Source organism: Ornithorhynchus anatinus, chromosome 6, assembly GCF_004115215.2.
Source record: "Ornithorhynchus anatinus isolate Pmale09 chromosome 6, mOrnAna1.pri.v4, whole genome shotgun sequence".
Taxonomy (NCBI): domain Eukaryota; kingdom Metazoa; phylum Chordata; class Mammalia; order Monotremata; family Ornithorhynchidae; genus Ornithorhynchus; species Ornithorhynchus anatinus.
This window is the reverse complement of record NC_041733.1, coordinates 47,230,785-47,248,752: the sequence shown is the minus strand read 5'-3', so window position 1 is coordinate 47,248,752 and position 17,968 is coordinate 47,230,785. Positions and strand designations below refer to the sequence as shown.

The 17,968-nt window shown below is 66.7% G+C and overlaps 1 protein-coding gene across 2 annotated transcripts; it reads left to right on the top strand.

Moving 5' to 3' along the window:
- Positions 1 to 1,064: 1,064 nt before the first annotated feature.
- On the top strand, positions 1,065 to 14,827 carry AIFM1 (apoptosis inducing factor mitochondria associated 1). Of its 2 annotated transcripts, XM_029067835.2 has the most exons (16): positions 1,065 to 1,184; positions 3,847 to 3,989; positions 6,210 to 6,306; positions 6,455 to 6,579; positions 7,195 to 7,325; positions 7,758 to 7,848; positions 9,060 to 9,144; positions 9,746 to 9,822; positions 10,064 to 10,172; positions 10,396 to 10,509; positions 10,597 to 10,685; positions 11,660 to 11,800; positions 13,703 to 13,845; positions 13,939 to 14,063; positions 14,260 to 14,456; positions 14,574 to 14,827. In XM_029067835.2, exons 1-16 carry the CDS (start codon positions 1,109 to 1,111, stop codon positions 14,643 to 14,645), a joined length of 1,815 nt encoding a protein of 604 aa, XP_028923668.1. In that variant the 5' UTR covers positions 1,065 to 1,108; the 3' UTR covers positions 14,646 to 14,827. The 2 variants fall into 2 exon arrangements, with proteins under 2 accessions (XP_028923668.1, XP_028923669.1); XM_029067836.2 differs by lacking the exons at positions 1,065 to 1,184; positions 3,847 to 3,989 and having other exon boundaries at positions 6,213 to 6,306; positions 7,798 to 7,848.
- Positions 14,828 to 17,968: the final 3,141 nt, after the last annotated feature.

Here is a 17,968-nt window from a genome sequence, read left to right as displayed (position 1 = left end):
GCGCACGGCGGAGGGGCGGGGCGGGCGGAGGGCGCGTGGGGGCGGGGTCGGCGCAGGCGCACGACGGCGGGCCGGGGCGGAGGTCGCGTGGGGGTGCAGTCGACGCAGGCGCACTGCCGAGGGACAGGGAAAGGGCGCGTGGGGCTCGGCGCAGGCGCACTGCGGCGGGCCGGAGTTCCCGCCTCCGATGAGCGCGGGCTAGGGGTGGACGGGGATTCGAGGGGCGGGGTTGGCGCAGGCGTACTGCGGCGGGCCGAGGGAGAGGGCGCGGGGAGGTCGGCGCAGGCGTACTGCGGCGGGCCGGGGTTCCCGCGTCCAGTGAGCGCGTGACTCGTAGGCCGGTGCTCCTTCCCGCAACTGACTCCTAGTTGCGATGGCATTTAATCGCTTACTAGGTGCCACACCCTGTTCTAAGCAATGAGCGCGCGGGCTGGGAGCGGGAAGCCCCCGCCATCATAAGAGCGTGTGAGGCTGGCGCAGGCGCACTGCGGAGGGGCGGGGCTCCCGCCTCCGATGAGCGCGCGGGCGGGGAGGGGGCTCCGGCCGTCAAAAGAGCACGTGAGGGCAGGAGCAGGGGCGCAGGCGCACTGAGGAGGGGCGGGAATCCCACGGCCAATGAGCGCGCGGGCCGCGGGCCGCCTCGGCCAATGGGCGCGAGGGCCGCCTCGGCCAATGGGCGCGAGGGCCGCCTCGGCCAATGGAGGCGAGGGCCGCCTCGGCCAATGGGCGCGGGGGCCGCCTCGGCCAATGGGCGCGGGGGCCGCCTCGGCCAATGGGCGCGAGGGCCGCCTCGGCCAATGGGCGCGAGGGCCGCCTCGGCCAATGGGCGCGAGGGCCGCGGGCTCCCTCGGCCAATGAACGCGCGGGTTATCTCGTCCAATGAGCGCGCGGGCCGCGGGCCCCCTCGTCCAATGAGCGCGCGGGCCGCGGGCTTCCTGAGCCAATGAGCGCGCGAGAGAGAGGGGCGGGGCCCGGGGGCGGGGCCATGGGCGAAGGCCCCGGGCGGCCCGTGCGTACGTGCGTGCGTGCGTGGTTGCGTGCGTGGTTGCGTGCGTGCGTGCGTGCGTGGTTGCGTGCGTGCGTGGGAGAGCCGGCCGCCCCCGTTGCCATGTCCATGTTCCCCAGGCTGGCGGCCTTGGTGCGGGCCGGGCCCGGGCCCGCCGGACAGCGGGGCCGCCCTGCAGGTCAGCAGCCTGAGCGCCCGCTCTCTGCGGGACGCTGCGCTCGGCGCCTGCCAGGGGGCCATAAAGGGGGGGCGGGAAGGGGGAGGGTCCTGGGGAGCAGGTGGGGGGAGCATCATCATCATGTTGCTATCTGCTGAGCGCCTACTGGGTGCAGAGCGCCGTTCTAAGCGCCGGGGGGGCGGGGGCGATGCAAGGTCCTCAGGTGGGCCCCCGGGCTTCATCCCCATTTTGCAGAGGAGGTCACTGAGGCCCCCGGGAAGTGACTCGCCCAAGGTCACCCAGCTGACCAGGGGCAGGGGCGGGATTCGAACCCGCCACCCCGGCCCGGGCTCTTTTCCGCGGAGCCACGCTGCCTCCCACTAACGTTGGTGTGGGTCAAGCGCTTCCTACGGGCCGAGCGCTGGGCGAGATCCCGGGCCGTCCGTTTGTCCCCCGTGAGGCTCACAGGCTCCATCCCCATTTGACAGATGGGGCGACTGAGGCCCAGAGGAAGGGAAGCGACTCGCCCGAGGTCACCCGGCTGCCAAGGGGCAGAGGCGGGATTCGAACCCGTCACCTCGGACCTCCCCAGCCCGGGCTCTTGCCACCGAGCCGCGCTGCCCGGAGAGGGTTTGGGGGGGCGGGGGGGGGGGACCCTGAGGGGGGTTGGGGGGGCTCAGTGGGGGGGAGGGGCTGGGGGGGGGGCCAGGTGAGGGTCCCAGGGGGGGCTTGGGGGAGGGGAGGATGAGGGGGAGCAGATGGGGGGGCGGGGATTGGGGGGAGGGGTCCGGGCAGGTGCACCGGTTCCGCGCCGCGGCCCCCGCCCGCCGGGCCCAACAGGGAGAGACAGAAGCCGGGTTTTACAGATGGGGAAACTGAGGCCCGGGGAAGCCACTCGCCCGGGGCCCCGGAAGAGACGCCGCGGCAGCCCCCCTGACCCGCGGACCCCAGATCTTGGCGGTCGGATGGTGCCCGTTGGCCCGGCTCCACCCCTTGTCAGCTGGGGGACTGTGGGCCGGTCCCTTGGCTTCCCTGGGCCTCAGTTCCCTCGTCTGCAAAAGGGGGGTGAAGACCGGGAGCCTCCCGTGGGACCACCCGGTGACCCCGGATCTCCCCCGGCGCTTAGAACGGCGCCCTGCGCGTAGTAAGCGCTGAGCAGACACCGACGTGACTATTATTAGACCCCTAGGCGACCGTGTACGGAGGGCCTGCTCTGCGCGCGGCACTGGCCCAAGCGCTTGGGACAGCGTGACAACTTAAAGACACACCTCCTCCCCTCACCGAGCTTCCAGTCCAGAGGGGGGAGTCGGGCTTCAACTCTGTGCGAGGCACCGTACTAAGCGCCCAGGGGAGATTCAGACAAACAGCGTGGCTCAGCGGAAAGAGCACGGGCTTTGGAGTCAGAGGTCATGAGTTCTTGTCTCGTCTTGTCCGTCCGTCTCCCCCGATCAGACCGTGAGCCCGTCCGACGGCAGGGACCGTCTCTATCTGTTGCCGACTTGTTCGCCCCAAGCGCTTAGTACAGTGCACCTAGTAAGCGCTCAATAGATACTATTGAATGAATGAATGAGTTCGAATCCCAGCTCTGCCACTCGTCAGCTGTGTGACCGTGGGCGAGTCACTTCTCTGTGCCTCAGTTCCCCCATCTGTCAAATGGGGATGAAGACCGTGAGCCCCACGGGGGACAACCCGATTCCCCTGGGTCTCCCCCAGCGCTTAGAACAGTGCTCTGCACATAGTAAGCGCTTAACAGATACCGACATTATTATTATTAGACTCACGCTAACGAGGTCTTCCGTGGGGCCCAGATCCAAACGGGAGCACGTTGGGGGCGGGGAGCGTATGCGTCGTCGACTGTCGCGTTGTCCTCCCCCGCGTGCTCAGGACGGTGCTTTGCACACGCTGAGGGCCCGGGAACTCGGACTGAATAAGGGGGAGAACGGGCAGCGAACCCCCATTTTACAGATGAGGCAAGTCGACGGGCTCCAAGCCGGACGGCCCAGCGGGGAGAGCCCAGGCCCGGGCGGCGGAAGGAGCTGGATTCGCATCCCGGCTCCGCCACGCGTCTGCCCGGGCGACCTTGTCCATTCCAAGCGCTTAGTACGGTGCCCTGCGCATAGTAAGCGCTCAGTGGAGAAGCAGCGCGCCTCAGCGGAAAGAGCACGGGCTTGGGAGTCAGAGGTCATGAGTTTGAATCTCCGCTCTGCCCCTTGTCAGCCGTGCGACCGTGGGCGAGTCCCTTCCCTTCCCTGTGCCTCGGCTCCCTCATCTGCAAAATGGGGATCAACTGTGAGCCTCCCGCGGGACCACCCGATGACCCTGTATCTCCCCCAGCGCTTAGAACGGTGCTCGGCACATAGTGAGCGCTTAACAGATACCACCATTACTAATAAATACTATTGAAGGAATGAATGAACCTTGGCCAGGTCACTTCCCTTCTCCGGGCCTCAGTTCCCTCATCTGTCCAATGGGGATGAAGACTGTGAGCCCCTCGCGGGCCAACCCGATGACCTCGGATCTCCCCCGGCGCTCAGAAGGGTGTTCGGCCCACAGTAGGCGCTTAACGGATACCGTCGCCGTCACTGGGTGTCACGGTTGACGTTTGGGTTTTGTATTTTGAGATTTCACCATCGCACCCTCCTCCTCCTGCGTGAACTGCGTCTACCCCCTTGTGTCCCTCCAGGCCCCTCGTGGCGGCGATGGAACGGTCCCCTCGAACTCACCCCCGCCTCACAGATGTCCACCTCCGGTCCGCCCGGGGGCCGCGTCAATAGTTCCGGGCTCTTCCTCTTCGTGGGCCTGTCGGCCCTGGGAGCCGGCGCTTACGTAAGTAGCGGGCGGAGCGGGAGGCCTCCCCCGCCCCCCAGGCGGCCTTGCTTTCGACGTCCCCCCGGTTCGTCCCTCACGTCGTCCCATTTATTGAGCGCTTCCTGTGGGCGGAACGCTGGACCGAGCGCCTGGGAGAGGACGGTATCACGCTAAACGGGCACACTCCCCGCCCCTACGTATAATAATAACGGCCTCGGTTCGGCGCTGACTACGTGCCCGTCACTGTACTAAGCGCTCGGGTGGATACGAGCAAATCGAGTTGGACACGCGTGGGCCTCACGGTCTCCATCCCCCTTTTCCAGAGGAGGGAACCGAGGCCCAGAGAAGTGACTTTCCCAAGGTCGCCCAGCGGGCAAGGGGCCGAGCGGGGATTGGAACTCAAGACCTTCTGACTCCCGGGCTCTCCCCACTGGGCCGTGCTGCTTCCCATTCGTTCGGTCACCTTGATGCAGCGCTTACCGTGTGCGGAGCACTGTACCGAACGCTTGGGAGAGGACGCTACAACGATAGACACATTCCCCGCCCACCGTGATTCCCACTGGACCGGTGTCTCTAGTGGAGAGAGAGAGAGAGCCTGGGCCTGGAGTCGGAGGACCTGGGTTCTAATCCCGGCTCCGCGACTTCCGGCAAGACGCTTCACTCGTCCAGGTCTCAGTTTCCTCCCCCGTGAAATGGGGGTCCAGTCACTCGTTCATTCGGCCGTATTTACGGAGCGCTTACTGCGTGCGAAGGACTGTACTGAGCGCCGGGGAGAGGACGACAGAACGGTAAACTGTAGAGCGGAGAGGCCTGGCGGCCCAGCGTGAGGAGCTCCGGAGGAGCCTGGCAGACACAGTCGCGTTGTCATCTATGATCGTCTGGGAAATTGCAGGGACCGCTAAATAGGACAATAAACAATAAAGACAATTGAATAAACTCTATATAAGTACCATCGCGTATCTAATCTACGATGGTATTTATCTACTTTGATGGTCTTGACGCCCGTCTACCCGTTCCGCTGTCGCCTCCCCCTCTTAGACCGTGAGCCCGTCGGCGGGCAGGGGTCGTCTCTTGCCGAATTGTCCTTTCCCAAGCGTTCAGTCCAGTGCCCTGCACACAGCAAGCGCTCAATAAATACCACCGAAGGAACGAAATGAGTGAATACGGAGACACGTTCCCTGCCCACCACGAGCTGACCCATCTCTGTCCCGCTCAGACGGCCAGCCCCACGCGGGGCAGGGACCGGGTCCGGCCTGATGAACTCCCTCAGCGCTTCGAGTACTTGCTAAGCGCCTCCCAGATCCTGGCGCCGGAAAGCACGATTTCAGATGATCCTCACCTGTCCGGCGCCACACGAGGGAAACCGTCCATCCGCCTCTCCTTTCTTCGATTCCTAATCGTCATCGGAGTGGTCTTAGGCACCTACCGTGGGCCGGGCGCCGTAGTGAGCGCCGGGGTTGATAGAGGATCATCCGATGGGCTGCAGCGTGGCCTGGCGGGCCCGGGAGTCAGAAGGACCTGGGTTCTAATCCCGGCTCCGCCCCTCCTCTTCCGCGGCACCTCGGGCGACTCGCTTCACTTCTGGGCCTCGGTGACCTCATCTGGAAAATGGGGATGAAGACTGGGAGCCCCCCGGGGGACGACCCGATGACCCGTTTACCCCAGTGCTTAGAACAGAGCTTGGCACATAGTGAGCGCGTGACAAATCCCATCGTTAGCAATACTGTTCTAATCCCAGCTCCGCCCCTGGCCTGCTCTCTGACCTTGGGCCGGTCCCTTCGCGTCTGGGCCTCAGTTCCCTCCTCTGGAAAACGGGGGTGGAGACCGTGAGCCCCAAGCGGGACGGGGACTGTGCCCGACCCGATTCGCGTGGATCCACCCCGGCGCTCAGTCCAGTGCCTGGCACGTAGCGATGGCCTAACAGACTCCATTATCATTGTCATCATTCTGTCCCTCTAGACTGTAAGCTCACTGTAGGCAGGGAAATAATAATATTGTCCTCTCATATATTCTCTTTACTCACCCCCCCCCCCCCAGCCCCACACCAGTTACGTCCGCGTCTGTCCTTTCTATTAACGTCCGCGTCAACCCGCCGTGGGCAGGGCGTGCCTCCGTTTCTCCTCCTCTTGCCCTCTCCCGAGCGCCCAGTCCGGCGCCCTGCCCACCACGGGCGCGCGACACGTCCGAGCCGGCGGACCCGACGAGCGCGCGTCCGGCCCCCCCCCCCCCCCCCCGCAGGCCTACAGGACGGTGAAAGAAGACCAGAGGAGATACGAGGAGCGGCTGGCGGGACTCGGCCGGACCCCGGAGGAAAAGCGGGCGGCGGCGGCGGCCGGTGAGAGGGGCGGCGACTCGGCCCAGGTCACGCGGCGGGGCCCGGCCCCGTCCCTCCGCGCGAGCGGGACTGGGGGAGGGGGCCGGGGGCCCTCACCTCCCGTCCGCGTGTGTCTCTCACCGTCTCTGTCCGTCTCTGGCGGTCTCAGGCAGGCCCGGAGCGGCGGGGCCCCCGGTCCCGGCACCAGCTCACGCTCCCTTCCTGCTCATCGGGGGCGGCACCGCGGCCTTCGCCGCCGCCAGGTCCATCCGGGCCCGGGATCCCGGGGCCAGGGTAAGGCGGCCGCCCTCCCCCGCCCCGCGCGCTCAGGGGCCTTTGCCGAGCGCTTCCCGTGGGCGGAGCACGACGGAACCATCAGCGGACACGTTCCCTGCCCCCGACCGGGTTCCAGTCTCGAGGAGGAGACAGACGTTAATTTAAACAAATAAATTAGTCTCGGCGGTGTTGATCGGGTGCTTAATGTGCGCAGAACACTGTACTGAGCGCTTGGGAGAGGACGATACAACAGGCCTGTTCCCTGCCCACAATAATAATGGTATCTGTTAAGCGCTTACTATGTGCCAAGCACCGTTCTAAGCGCTGGGGGAGATAGGAGGTCATCGGGTGGTCCCACGTCGGGCTCCCGGTGAACTTACAGGCCGGGCCGGGGGAGCGAGACGTGACCAGAGATGAGTCCGGGGCATTTACGGGGCGCTTACTGTGTGCGGAGCACTGTACCGAGCGCTTGGGTGAGCACAGTAGAACGGAGAGGCCCATCCCCTGCCCACAACGAGCTGACGGTCCGGAGGGGGAGGCCGACGTCGAGGGAGAGAGGACGACAGACTCCGGACGTGCTGGCTGGGATGGGGGGGAGACCCTCCGACCGCCCCCGCGTCCGTCTCCCCCAAGGTCCTCATCGTGTCCGAGGACCCCGACCTGCCCTATATGCGGCCCCCGCTGTCCAAGGAGCTGTGGTTCTCCGACGACCCCCACGTCACCGAAACGCTGCGCTTCAAACAGTGGAACGGAAAGGAGCGGAGGTGGGCCCGGCTGTCACCGGGGAGGGGGAGAGGGCGGGGGTGGGGGGGGAGGCGCTCGCCACGTGCCCGGCGCTGTACGAAGCCCCCGGGGGAGGTCCGAGCTGATGGGGTTGGACACGGTCCCCGTCCCGCGTGGGGCTTGGCGGCGCCGTCCCCCCCCCCCCCCGGGCAGTTGAGTCCCAGAGAAGTGAAACGACTTGCCCGAGGTCTCACGGCAGACAAGCGGCAGAGGCGGCGGGATTAGAACCCAGGCCCCGTGACTTCCCCCGGGAGGCCAGCCAGCTGCCTGGCACCCACCGACCGCTCCAACCGACACCACCATTGTCGTCGTCGATCCGGCCGCTTGCGTTTTGGGGTTTCTCTTTTAACTTCCTCTCTACCCGCCCCCCTCCCCCGTCCCCCGTCTCTGTCTCCGTGCGTCTCTCCGCCAAGTATCTATTTCCAGCCGCCTTCTTTCTACGTTTCGGCCCAGGACCTGCCGCACACGGAGAATGGCGGTGTGGCCGTCCTCTCCGGCAGGAAGGTGGGTAGCGGGGGGGGGGGGGGGCGTCCGGACCACTGTCCGGGGCAGGGGTGGCCCACGGCGGCTTGCTGCTTCCCCCGGGTGCCCTGGCCCTCGCGTCGGAACCCGGGTTCGTTCACTCGTTGGGTCGTCTTCACTGAGCTCTTGCCCGGTGCCGAGCGCCGTACTAAGCGCTCGTTAGCGTACAACGGTAAACGCGCGTTCCCTGCCCACAGCGAGCCGACCGTTGACGAATCTAGACTCCGCTGTCCTCACGCCCAGGCTACGGCCAGCTCATCTTGGGCTTGGAAAGCCATGCCTTCCTCTCGCACTCTGTCTCCCCTTCTGCCTCGCTCCCCTTCTTCTCCTTCATCTCCCTCTTTTTTTTTCCTCCTTCCTCATTTTTTCCTCCCTCCTTCTTCCCTACTTTCTTCCTTTCTCCCTCCTTCCTCACTTTCTTCTTCTGCTTTTCTCCCTCCTTCCTCGCTTTTTTCTTCCTCTTTTCTCTCTCCTCCCCTGCTTCTCCCTCCTCTCCCTTTCTCCTTCCTCCTCCTCTCCCTTTTCCTTCCTCCTCTCCCTTTCTCCTTCCTCCTCTTCTCCCTTTTCCTTCCTCCTCTCCCTTTCTCCTCCCTCCTCCCCTCCCTTTTCCTTCCTCCCCTCCCTTTCTCCTTCCTCCTCCTCTCCCTCCTCTCCCTTTCTCCTTCCTTCTCCTCTCCCTTTTCCTTCCTCCTCCTCCTCTCCCTTTCTCCTTCTCTCCCTTTCTCCTTTCTCCTTCTCTCCCTTTCTCCTTCCTCCTTCTCTCCCTTATCCTTGCTCCTCTCCCTTTTCCTTCCTCCTCCTCCTCTCCCTTTTCCTTCCTCCTCCTCTCCCCCTCTCCTTCTCTCCCTTTCTCCTCCCTTCTCCTCTCCCTTTTCCTTCCTCCTCCTCTCCCTCTCTCCCCTTCCCTTCCCCTTCCCTCCGCCCTTTGCTCCCCACCGCTTTCTCCCCCTCTTCCTCCTGCCTGCCCCTGCCCTCTGCGCCCCCAGCCCCGCTCCAGCGGGCAGCGGCACCCCGAGCCGGGAAGGGGCAGGGAGGGGCCCCGTGGCCGCACCCGCTGACCCCGTGGCCGCGGGAGCCGGGCCGCCGTGCGGGGCAGAAGCGGATTTTCGGGGCGGGGACCCCCCGGCCGCGCCCGCCCGCCGCCTTCCCGCCGGGCTGGCCGGCGACTCACCGCGGGGTGTTTGCGGGGACAGGTCGTGCAGCTCGACGTGCGAGCCAACGTGGCCAAGCTCAGCGACGGCGCCCAGATCTCCTACGAAAAGTGTCTGATCGCGACCGGTCAGTGTCTCCGACCCCCCGCGCCGGGGCCGTGGGCAGAGCGGGGCTCCCCTCGGGGGGCCGCCCTCCCGCCCCCCTCGGCCTCTAGGCCGGCCACCCGGGCCCCCGCGTGACCCGGCCCCGTGGCTTCCTTGCAGGTTCAGGTCGGGGAAGGCAGTTGCTTAAAGCACAGGTTGATTTGGTATCTAGCTAAGCCACAGCCGAGAGAGAGAGAGAGTGAGAGAGAGGCCGTAAGCAGAAAGTGAGGCCGGGCGGGTTGGGGGGGGACCCCTTGGGGGCGGGGGGCTTCTCCCGCCAATCCACCTGAGCGGTCCGGTCCCCGGGGCGGTGGCGCCTGAAGCGGGCCCGGCAAAGCCCCGGAGCCGGGGTGTCTGTCGGCCGGACCCCTTCCCGCTCCCCGACCCTTCCTCCCCGGGGACCCCCGGCCGGTCTTAGCGGGGAGGGTCGGGCCGTTCGCCTCCGAGACGGAGTCCCGGGGTGGAGGAGGTCGCCGAGGCGACCCACCGCCCCCCATCACCGCCCGCCGGGGCCCGAGACCCCTCCGCGGCGGGGGAGACTGAGGGAGGCGCCCCCGTCGTGTCGCCCCCCCCCCCCCCCCCAGGGGGCACGCCCAGGAACCTGCCGGCCATCAGCAGGGCCGGGCCCGACGTGAAGAAGAGGACGACGCTCTTCAGGAAGGTGACGGCCCCGGTCCCGACCCCCAGATCCGTCCCCGAGGGGCCTCCGCGGGGCGGCGGGGGGCCTCGGCCTTGCCCTCATCTTGGGGGCCGTTGGGAGGTGCCCACCTGCACGGGGGAGGGGCGGGGGGGACTCTCGGGTGCTCGCGAGAGGGGCTCGATCCAGCAGACACCGCCCCCCCCCCCCAAAAGCACCCCCTCCGTCGGAGGACCCCCATCTCTAAATGTCTGCGGTCCCACAGATCGAGGACTTCCGCGCCCTAGAGAAGATCTCCCGGGAGGGGAAGTCCGTTGCCGTCATCGGGGGCGGCTTCTTGGGCAGCGAACTGGCCTGCGCCCTGGGCCGCAAAGGTGACGACGCCGACGCCCCCGCCCCGCCGCCATTTATCCGGCGCTCACTAGGCGTCCGGCGCCGTTCTCAGCGCCGGGATAGACGCCGGTCCCTCGGCCCGGACGCGGCCCCCGTCCCACCCGGGGCTCCCGGGCGGCGTTTGGGGGGCGGGGGGGAGGCTGCCCGCCGCCCGCCGTCCCCCACCCTCGGGTCCAGCTCCCGTCTCCCGCCTCCCCCCACCAGCCCGGGCTTCCCGCTCGGCGGCCGAAGTCGTCCAGGTCTTCCCCGAGAGCGGAAACATGGGCAAGATCCTGCCGGGATACCTCAGCGACTGGACGACCGATAGGGTCCGGCAAGGTGAGGGTCGCGGGGCGGGGCGGGGGCGGAGGGCGGGGCGGCCCCGGCCGGCCGGCCCCCCTCCACCTCTGCCTCCCGCCCTCCCAGAGGGGGTCAAGGTGCTGACCGGGGCCGTGGTGCAGGCCGTGAACTTCCGAGGCGGCAAGGTCGTCGTCGAGCTGAAAGACGGCCGCAAGGTGAGCGGGGCCTAGTGGCCGGAGGCCGGACCTCCGAGGCAGGGGGATCCGGGTTCCAATCCCCGCCACTGGACCGCTCCGGCACCCTGGGTGGGGGCGGTCGGGGGACCCGGGTTCCGATCCCGGCTCCTCCCCCTGTCGGCCGGGAGACCTCGGGCTTGGTCGCCTCACCTCTCTAGGCCTGAATTTCCTCCTCCGTAAGATGGGGTGGAAAGCCGGGAACCCCCCCCCGCGCGACAGGGACAGCCTCCAACCTGACCGCCTGGTAGCTAGCCCGGTGCTCAGTACAGCGTCCGGCATACAGGAAGCGCTTAGAGAAGCAGCACGGCTCCGTGGCAGGAGCCCTGGCTTGGGAGTCCGAGGTCGTGGGTTCGAATCCCGGCCCTGCCGCTTGTCAGCTGGGTGGCCGTGGGCGGGTCCCTTCGCTTCTCTGGGCCTCAGTGACCTCATCTGGAAAATGGGGATTCACCGTGAGCCTCACGTGGGAGCACCCGATGACCCCGGAGCTCCCCCGGCGCTTAGAACGGTGCTCTGCACGTAGTAAGCGCTTAACAGACACCAACGTTATCGTTATTATTAACAACTTCCATTGTAAAATGAGAAAAACACTCATTTCGCTTTTCTGGGCCTCGGTTCCCTCATCCGTAAAAAGGGAATTAAGAGCGTGAGCCCCGCGTGGGACAGGAACCGGGTCCAACCCGATTAGCTCGTGTCTACCGCACTGCTTAAAATAGCGCTGGGCGCAGAGCAGGCGCTTAACGAGCACCGCGATCGTCGTCGTCATCGACCCCGGTGCTTTTTCGCTGAACCGTACTTTCCAAGCGCTCAGTACGGCGCTCCGCGCGGAGTAAGCGCTCAGTAAATACGACCGGACGGACGAATGCCTGGAAGAGCGCCGGGCGAGGGGGGCGGGCGGCCCCGGGGGCCGCCGACCCCCTCCCCGTGACGGGTCGCCGGGTCCGTCTCCCTCCCAGGTGGAGACGGACCACATCGTGGCCGCCGTCGGCCTGGAGCCCAACGTGGAGCTGGCCAAGTCGGGGGGCCTGGAGGTGGATTCGGATTTCGGCGGCTTCCGGGTGAACGCGGAGCTGCAGGCCCGCTCCAACATCTGGGTGGTGAGGCCCCCTCCCCCCGCCCGCCGGCCGCCGGCTAGTCCACCCCGGCGGGGCGGCCCCGTGGGTGGCGCCCGGTCCTGGGCTCTCCCCCCGGCTCCTCCGCTTGTCCGCCGGGTGACCCCGGGCCCGTCGCTTCACTTCCCTGGGCCTCGGTTCCCTCCTCTGTAAAAGGGGAATAAAGATTGGGAGCCCCGCGCGGGACGACCCGGCGGCCTCGTGTCTACCCCAGCGCGCAGAACGGTGCTCGGCACGGACTAGGCGCTTAACAAATACCCTCCTCATCCGCCACTTGTCTCGGGTGAGTCCCTTCGGTTTTCTGGGCCTCGGTTTCCTCCACTGGAAAAGGGGGAGTCGATTCTCCCCCCTCCGCCTATGAACGTGAGCCCCCTGTGGCACAGGGACCGCCCTCGACCTAAGTCGGATCTACCCCGGCGCTTAGAACAGCGCTCGGCAACTCCCGAGGCACTACTAATAACGAGAGCGATGTGTTACCGTCATTATATAATATAGCTAGAGAAGCAGCGTGGCTCAGTGGAAGGAGCCCGGGCCTGGGAGTCAGAGGTCACCAGTTCGGATCCCGGCCCTGCCACTCGTCAGCTGGGTGACTGTGGGCGAGTCGCTTCACTTCTCGGGGCCTCAGTTCCCTCATCCGGAAAGTGGGGGTGAAGACCGGGAGCCCCAGGTGGGACGACCCGATTCCCCTGTGTCTACCCCAGCGCTTGGAACGGTGCTCGGCACGTAGCGAGCGCTTAACGGATACCGACGTCATTGTAATAATAGTCCTAATCACACCTGGCGCAGGAATCCTCCTTGCCCCCCGCACGGTCTGGCGGAGAGAGCCCGGGCCCGAGAGTCCCGGGGATGTGGGTTCGAATCCCGGCTCCATCCGTCTGCCGTGCCACCCCGGGCGGGTCACCTCACTGCTCCGGGCCTCCGTGTCCTCGTCTGTAAAATGGGCATCCGACACCCATCCCCTCCCCCCGCCGTTAAGACCGGGAGCCGGCTGTGGGAGACGGCCCGGTCCCCCCCGGCGCTCGGGACGGTGCTCGGCGCCTAGTCGGGCGCTTAGCCGACGCCGCAGTTATTATTCCTGTCGTCATTATTATCGGGTAGTGTTAACAGAGGGGGTGTCTGCCCCCCCCGCCCCCGGGGTGGCCCCGGCCAGCAGGGGGCGAGCTTCCCATAAAAACCAGTCGCCCCCACTGCACTTCCAGTGGCCTCCCTCCCTCCCGGGGAGACCCACGCCCGGAAGCAAGTGGCTAGCGGGATCCCCGACGGCGGCCGGTCCCCCGGGACCGCTTCCCCCTCCCCCGGACCTCCAGCCCCCTACTGAGACGACCAGTTTGGGTATCTGTTAAGCGCTCACTACGTGCCAAGCACCGCGCCGGACGCCGGGTGGACGCGAGGCCATCGGGTCGTCCCCCGTGGGGCTCCCGGTCTCCGTCCCCATTTCCCGGGTGAGGTCGCTGAGGCGCAGACGTGGTCGTAAGCTGGTCGTGGGCAGGGAACGTCACCCGCCCAGACGCTTAGCACGGTCCCCCGCACCCAGTCGGCGCCCGACAAATACGACGGGCTGACCGGACTCCTCCTCCGTCCCCTCTCCGGGGGAGAGCGGCGACTCCGGGGCCCCGGGCGCCTCGCGGCCCCCACGCCGAGGGATTAGAACCCAGGTCCCCCCCGGACTCCCGCGCCCCGCGTCGGGTCCGTGGCCGAGGGGAAGCGGCGGTCCCGTTCCCGTCCCCCTTTCCCTTCCCCAAGGGGGCCGAGGGACGCGGAGAGGGGGAGGAGGGGAGGGCGAAATCGGGGAAGACCTCCCGGAGGAGAGCGCGCGCGCACGCCCCCCCCCCCCCCCATCGCCCCCCGGGCACGGCCCCAGGTTCACGCCGCCATCCGTCCCCTCAGGCCGGTGACGCCGCCTGCTTCTACGACCTGAAGCTGGGCCGGAGGCGCGTGGAGCACCACGACCACGCCGTCGTCAGCGGGCGACTGGCGGGAGAGAACATGACGGGAGCCGCCAAGCCCTACTGGCACCAGTCCATGTTCTGGTAAGGCCGCCGACGGGGGGAGGAGGGGAGGCCGGCCGGCGGCGTCCCCGGCCCCGCCGCCGCCGGAGCTCCCGCCGTCCTCTCCCTCCCCAGGAGCGACCTGGGCCCCGACGTCGGCTACGAAGCCATCGGCCTCGTGGACAGTAGCCTGCCCACGGTGGGGGTCTTCGCCAAAGCCACCGCCAGAGACAGCCCGCGGTCCGCCACGGAACGGTCAGGTGAGGAGACCCCCGCCGGACCCCCCCGTCCGCCCTCTCTCGGAGAGTCGGATCACCCCCCCCCCCCCCCGAGCCGGACGGGAGGAGGCCCCGCGGCGGGGGAGCGTCTCCCTCCGGGCCCGAGAGAGGAGCGGGGCCGGGCGGGGCCCGGTCCCGACGGCCGTGACCGGCGGACGCCGCCTCCTCTCCCCCGCAGGGACGGGCATCCGCTCGGAGAGCGAGACCGAGTCGGAGGCCCCCGACGCGACCGTCCCCGCCGGGGGCCCGGCCGGCCCCCAGGCCCCCCGGCCGGGAGAGGACTACGGCAAGGGCGTCGTCTTCTACCTCAGAGATAAAGTGGTCGTGGGCATCCTGCTCTGGAACGTCTTCAACCGGATGCCCGTCGCCCGGAAGGTGGGGCCGGGCGTCCCCTCCCAGGAGGCCGCGGGGGCGGGGAGGGGGCGGCCTGGGGGGCGGGCGGGCGGGCGCGGCTCAGCGGCCCCCCGGGCCCCCGTCTCCCCTCCCGCGCAGATCATCAAGGACGGCGAGGAGCACGAGGACCTCAATGAGGTGGCCAAGCTCTTCAGCATCCACGAAGACTGAAGCCCCCGCGGTGAGGCAGAGCGAGGCGGGGGCGAGGCCCGGGCTGGGCCCGGCCCCGCCCTCCCGGACGGCCACCCGTGCCCCGCGGGAGCTCTTGCCCCCCTCTCCCCACCCACCCACCCCCTCCCTTTTTTTTTTTTTTTTTTTTTTTGGCACCGCTCAATAAAACGGATCGTCCTCGGCTCGGTCCCTCCCGCTCGGAGACGGGGAGGGGGCCGGGGGCCGCCCGAGCCGAGCCGTGGGCCACGGGGGCCCCTCGCCCGGGAGGGTGAGTCCCTCGATCTGGTTCCTGGCAGGGCAGCGGGCTGGCTCTTTCCATTAATGACGGTGGTATTCGTAGAGCGCTTACTGTGTGCCAGGCCCCGTATTAAGCGCCGGGGCGGATACAGAGCAGATCGGGGTGAACACGGTCCCCGTCCCGCCCGGGGCTCACCGTGCCCCTCCCCGTCTGACAGAGGAGGGAACGGAGGCCCAGAGGAGTGAAGCGACTCCCCCAAGACCGGGGGGCAGGACCGGGATCAGAACCCATGACCTTCCGATTCCCGGGCCTGGGCTCTAGCCGCCACGCTGCTTCCAGGCCCCGGGGATGCGGGCGATTTCCCCGGGGCGGGGGGGGGGGGGGTCAGACGTCCCCCCGCCCGGGGCCGCAGTTTTCCAAATAAAATAAACGTGGTATCTGTTAAGCGCTTACTCTGTGCCAGACACCGTCCCGCACGCTGGGGTGGAGACGAGCAGGTCGGGTTGGACGCAGTCCCGTTCTACGGATGAGGTCACCGAGGCCCAGGCGGCCGACTCGGCCGGGGTCACGCGGCCGACAGGCGGAGGGGGGATCAGAACCCGTGACCTTCCGACTCCCGGGCCCGCACCTCCGGGAGCGAAACCCGCCTCGATGCAAGGAGGGGCCGAGGCCGGTCTGCCCGCACTCCCTCCGTGGGCAGAACGTCGGCAGGGAGCGTCGGGGACCCGACAGGAGGTCCGCGGGGTGTCGAGAGGTCCCGGGGCCTTGGGATCGCGGGGAGCGGCGTGGCCTAGAGGACGGAGCACGGGCCTGGGAGTCAGAGGACCCGGGTTCTCATCCCACCGGGGCCCGGGGTGGGTACCCTCCTGCCGGAAAAACAAACGGCAGCCGAGCGGACAGCCCGCCGCTCCGGCCAAAAGCGATCCGGCGGTCAGAGCGGACCCCGAGCCAAACACGAGTGGATAGGGCGGGCTTTGGGGCCGGCTGTGCCCTCTCTGTCCTGTCTGCCCCCTCCCAGCGTCTCTACCTTCTCCGCCCTCTCCCGGGCGCCACTGGGGTCTGTCCTCTTTGCCCTCTCCCGCTCCTCTCGGCAGGTCCCGCGTCCCCGTTTTGAAGCTGAGGAAACCGAGGCCCAGAGAGGCGAAGGGACGGGTCCAGAGTCACAGAGCGGACGAGTGGCGGGGGCGGGATTCAGAACCCGGGTCCCCTTCTCTTCTCCGTCTCCACCGCCTCCCTCGGAGAACTCATTCACTTCCCCGGCTTCGACTCCCACCTCCCCGCGGACGATTCCCAAATCTCCCTCTCCGGCCCCGCTCTCTCTCCCTCTTTCCAGTCTCGCACTTCCTCCCGCCTGCGGGACGGCTCTATTTGGACGTCCCGCCGACGCCTCAACCTTAACGGGTCCGGAGCAGAGCTCCTCCTCTCTCCACCCGAACCCCGTCCTCCCCCCGGACTTTCCCATCACCGTAGACGACACCACCGCCCTTCCCGGTCTCAGCCCCGGGGTCCTCCTCGACCCCTCTCATTCGATCCGTCCCCGGATGCCGTCTGTTCGACCCTCACACCGTGGCTATAATCCTCCCTTTTCCCTCCACCCCAACTGCGGCCGCGTCAGCCCCGTCGCTTCTCCCCTCCCGCCCGGATGACCGCGTCAGCCTCCTCGCTGACCTCCCCGCTTCCTGACTCTCCCCACACTCCGGCTCGCTTTTCTCCAAAAATGTTTGGTCCACCTCTCCCCGCTCCTCAAGACCCTCCGGTGGCTACCCATCCACTCCTTGGGGTCGATGTCATTTCAAGTTCTGTAGCTGACATTTATTTAAATATTAACCTCTGTCTCCCCCACTCGACTGTAAGCTAATGGTGGGCGGGGAATGTCTCTATCAACTCTTGTTTTGGACCCTCTCAAGCACTTACACCTCAGCACACGGTAAGTGCTCAACAAATACCGTCGATTAATAAAAACAATAATTAAGGGCTACGTTAAGCTCTAGTCCATGCCAAGCACCGGGCCGAGCACCGGGGGAGATAGGAGATAATCAAGTCCCGCACGGGACTGATAGCGTGAGGAGGGGAGCGGACGGGTAGCGAATCCCCATTTTGCCGACGAGGTACCCGAGGCGCAGAGCGATGAAGCGGCTCGCCCGAGGTCACGCGGCACGAAAGTGGCGGAGTCGGGATTGGGGCCCAGATCCTCGGAGTCCCGGGTCCGGCCTCCTTCCATGAGGCCACGCTGCGTCTCTGGCGACTGACCTTCTCCCGCGGTATTGGTCTGTTGACCGGCCTTCCCGTGCCTCCCCGTGGATATTCTCTGTAGCTCCCGTGCTGCCCCGTAACTCAGATCGATGCCTTTAAAGCGGTATTTGTGAGGGATATACCGTGTGCCAAGCACTGGGCGAAAAGCATGATAAATCAGACACGGTCCCTGTCCTCCCCCTCCCCCGGGGTTCGCAGTCTAAGTCGGAGGGAGAACAGGTATCGAATCCCCATTTTGCAAAGGAGGAAACTGAAGCATGGAGGAAATGAAATGACTTGCCCGAGATCACCAAGTAAACAAGTGCCAAGCTGGCATTAGAACCCAGGTCCTCTAACTCCCAGGCTCGGACCCCATCCATCGAGCGCTTAGTACAGTGCTCTGCACACAGTAGCGCTCAATAAATACCACTGAATGACTTGGGCCTTTCTGCCCTCTCCGTTTTCAGCGATTCAAACCACTTGATAAGAGCCCATCCGACGCGGCTAATAAAGGCGGTATTCGTTAGGCGCTTACTACGTGCCAAGCACCAGTCTAAGCGCCGGGGTAGATGCGACCTAATCGGGTTGGACACGGTCCCCGTCCCTCATGGGGCTCACGGTCTTAATCTCCATTTTACAGATGAGTCGATGGCGTTCTAGCCGTTAGGCTGGGTTAGAGCCCCTGCATCTCGGGGTTTAATAGCACAGAAAAATGCATTTTTCGGATGATTTAGGAGGCCAGGCTGTCGGACCCTTTTGCGGGCTCCCCCGCCTCCTAATTATGGCTTCGACTTCCACCTCTGTGCGGACGGACGTCTCCCCAGCGTCCATCTCCGGCCCCGCCCTCTCTGCA

Coding starts and splice junctions, on each gene's coding strand:
- AIFM1 (XM_029067835.2), top strand. CDS start 1,109: ATGTCCATGTTCCCCAGGCTGGCGGCCTTGGTGCGGGCCGGGCCCGGG. Junction 6,307..6,454: donor GCGGGCGGCGGCGGCGGCCG/GTGAGAGGGGCG, acceptor TGGCGGTCTCAG/GCAGGCCCGGAGCGGCGGGG. Junction 9,145..9,745: donor AAAGTGTCTGATCGCGACCG/GTCAGTGTCTCC, acceptor CCCCCCCCCCAG/GGGGCACGCCCAGGAACCTG.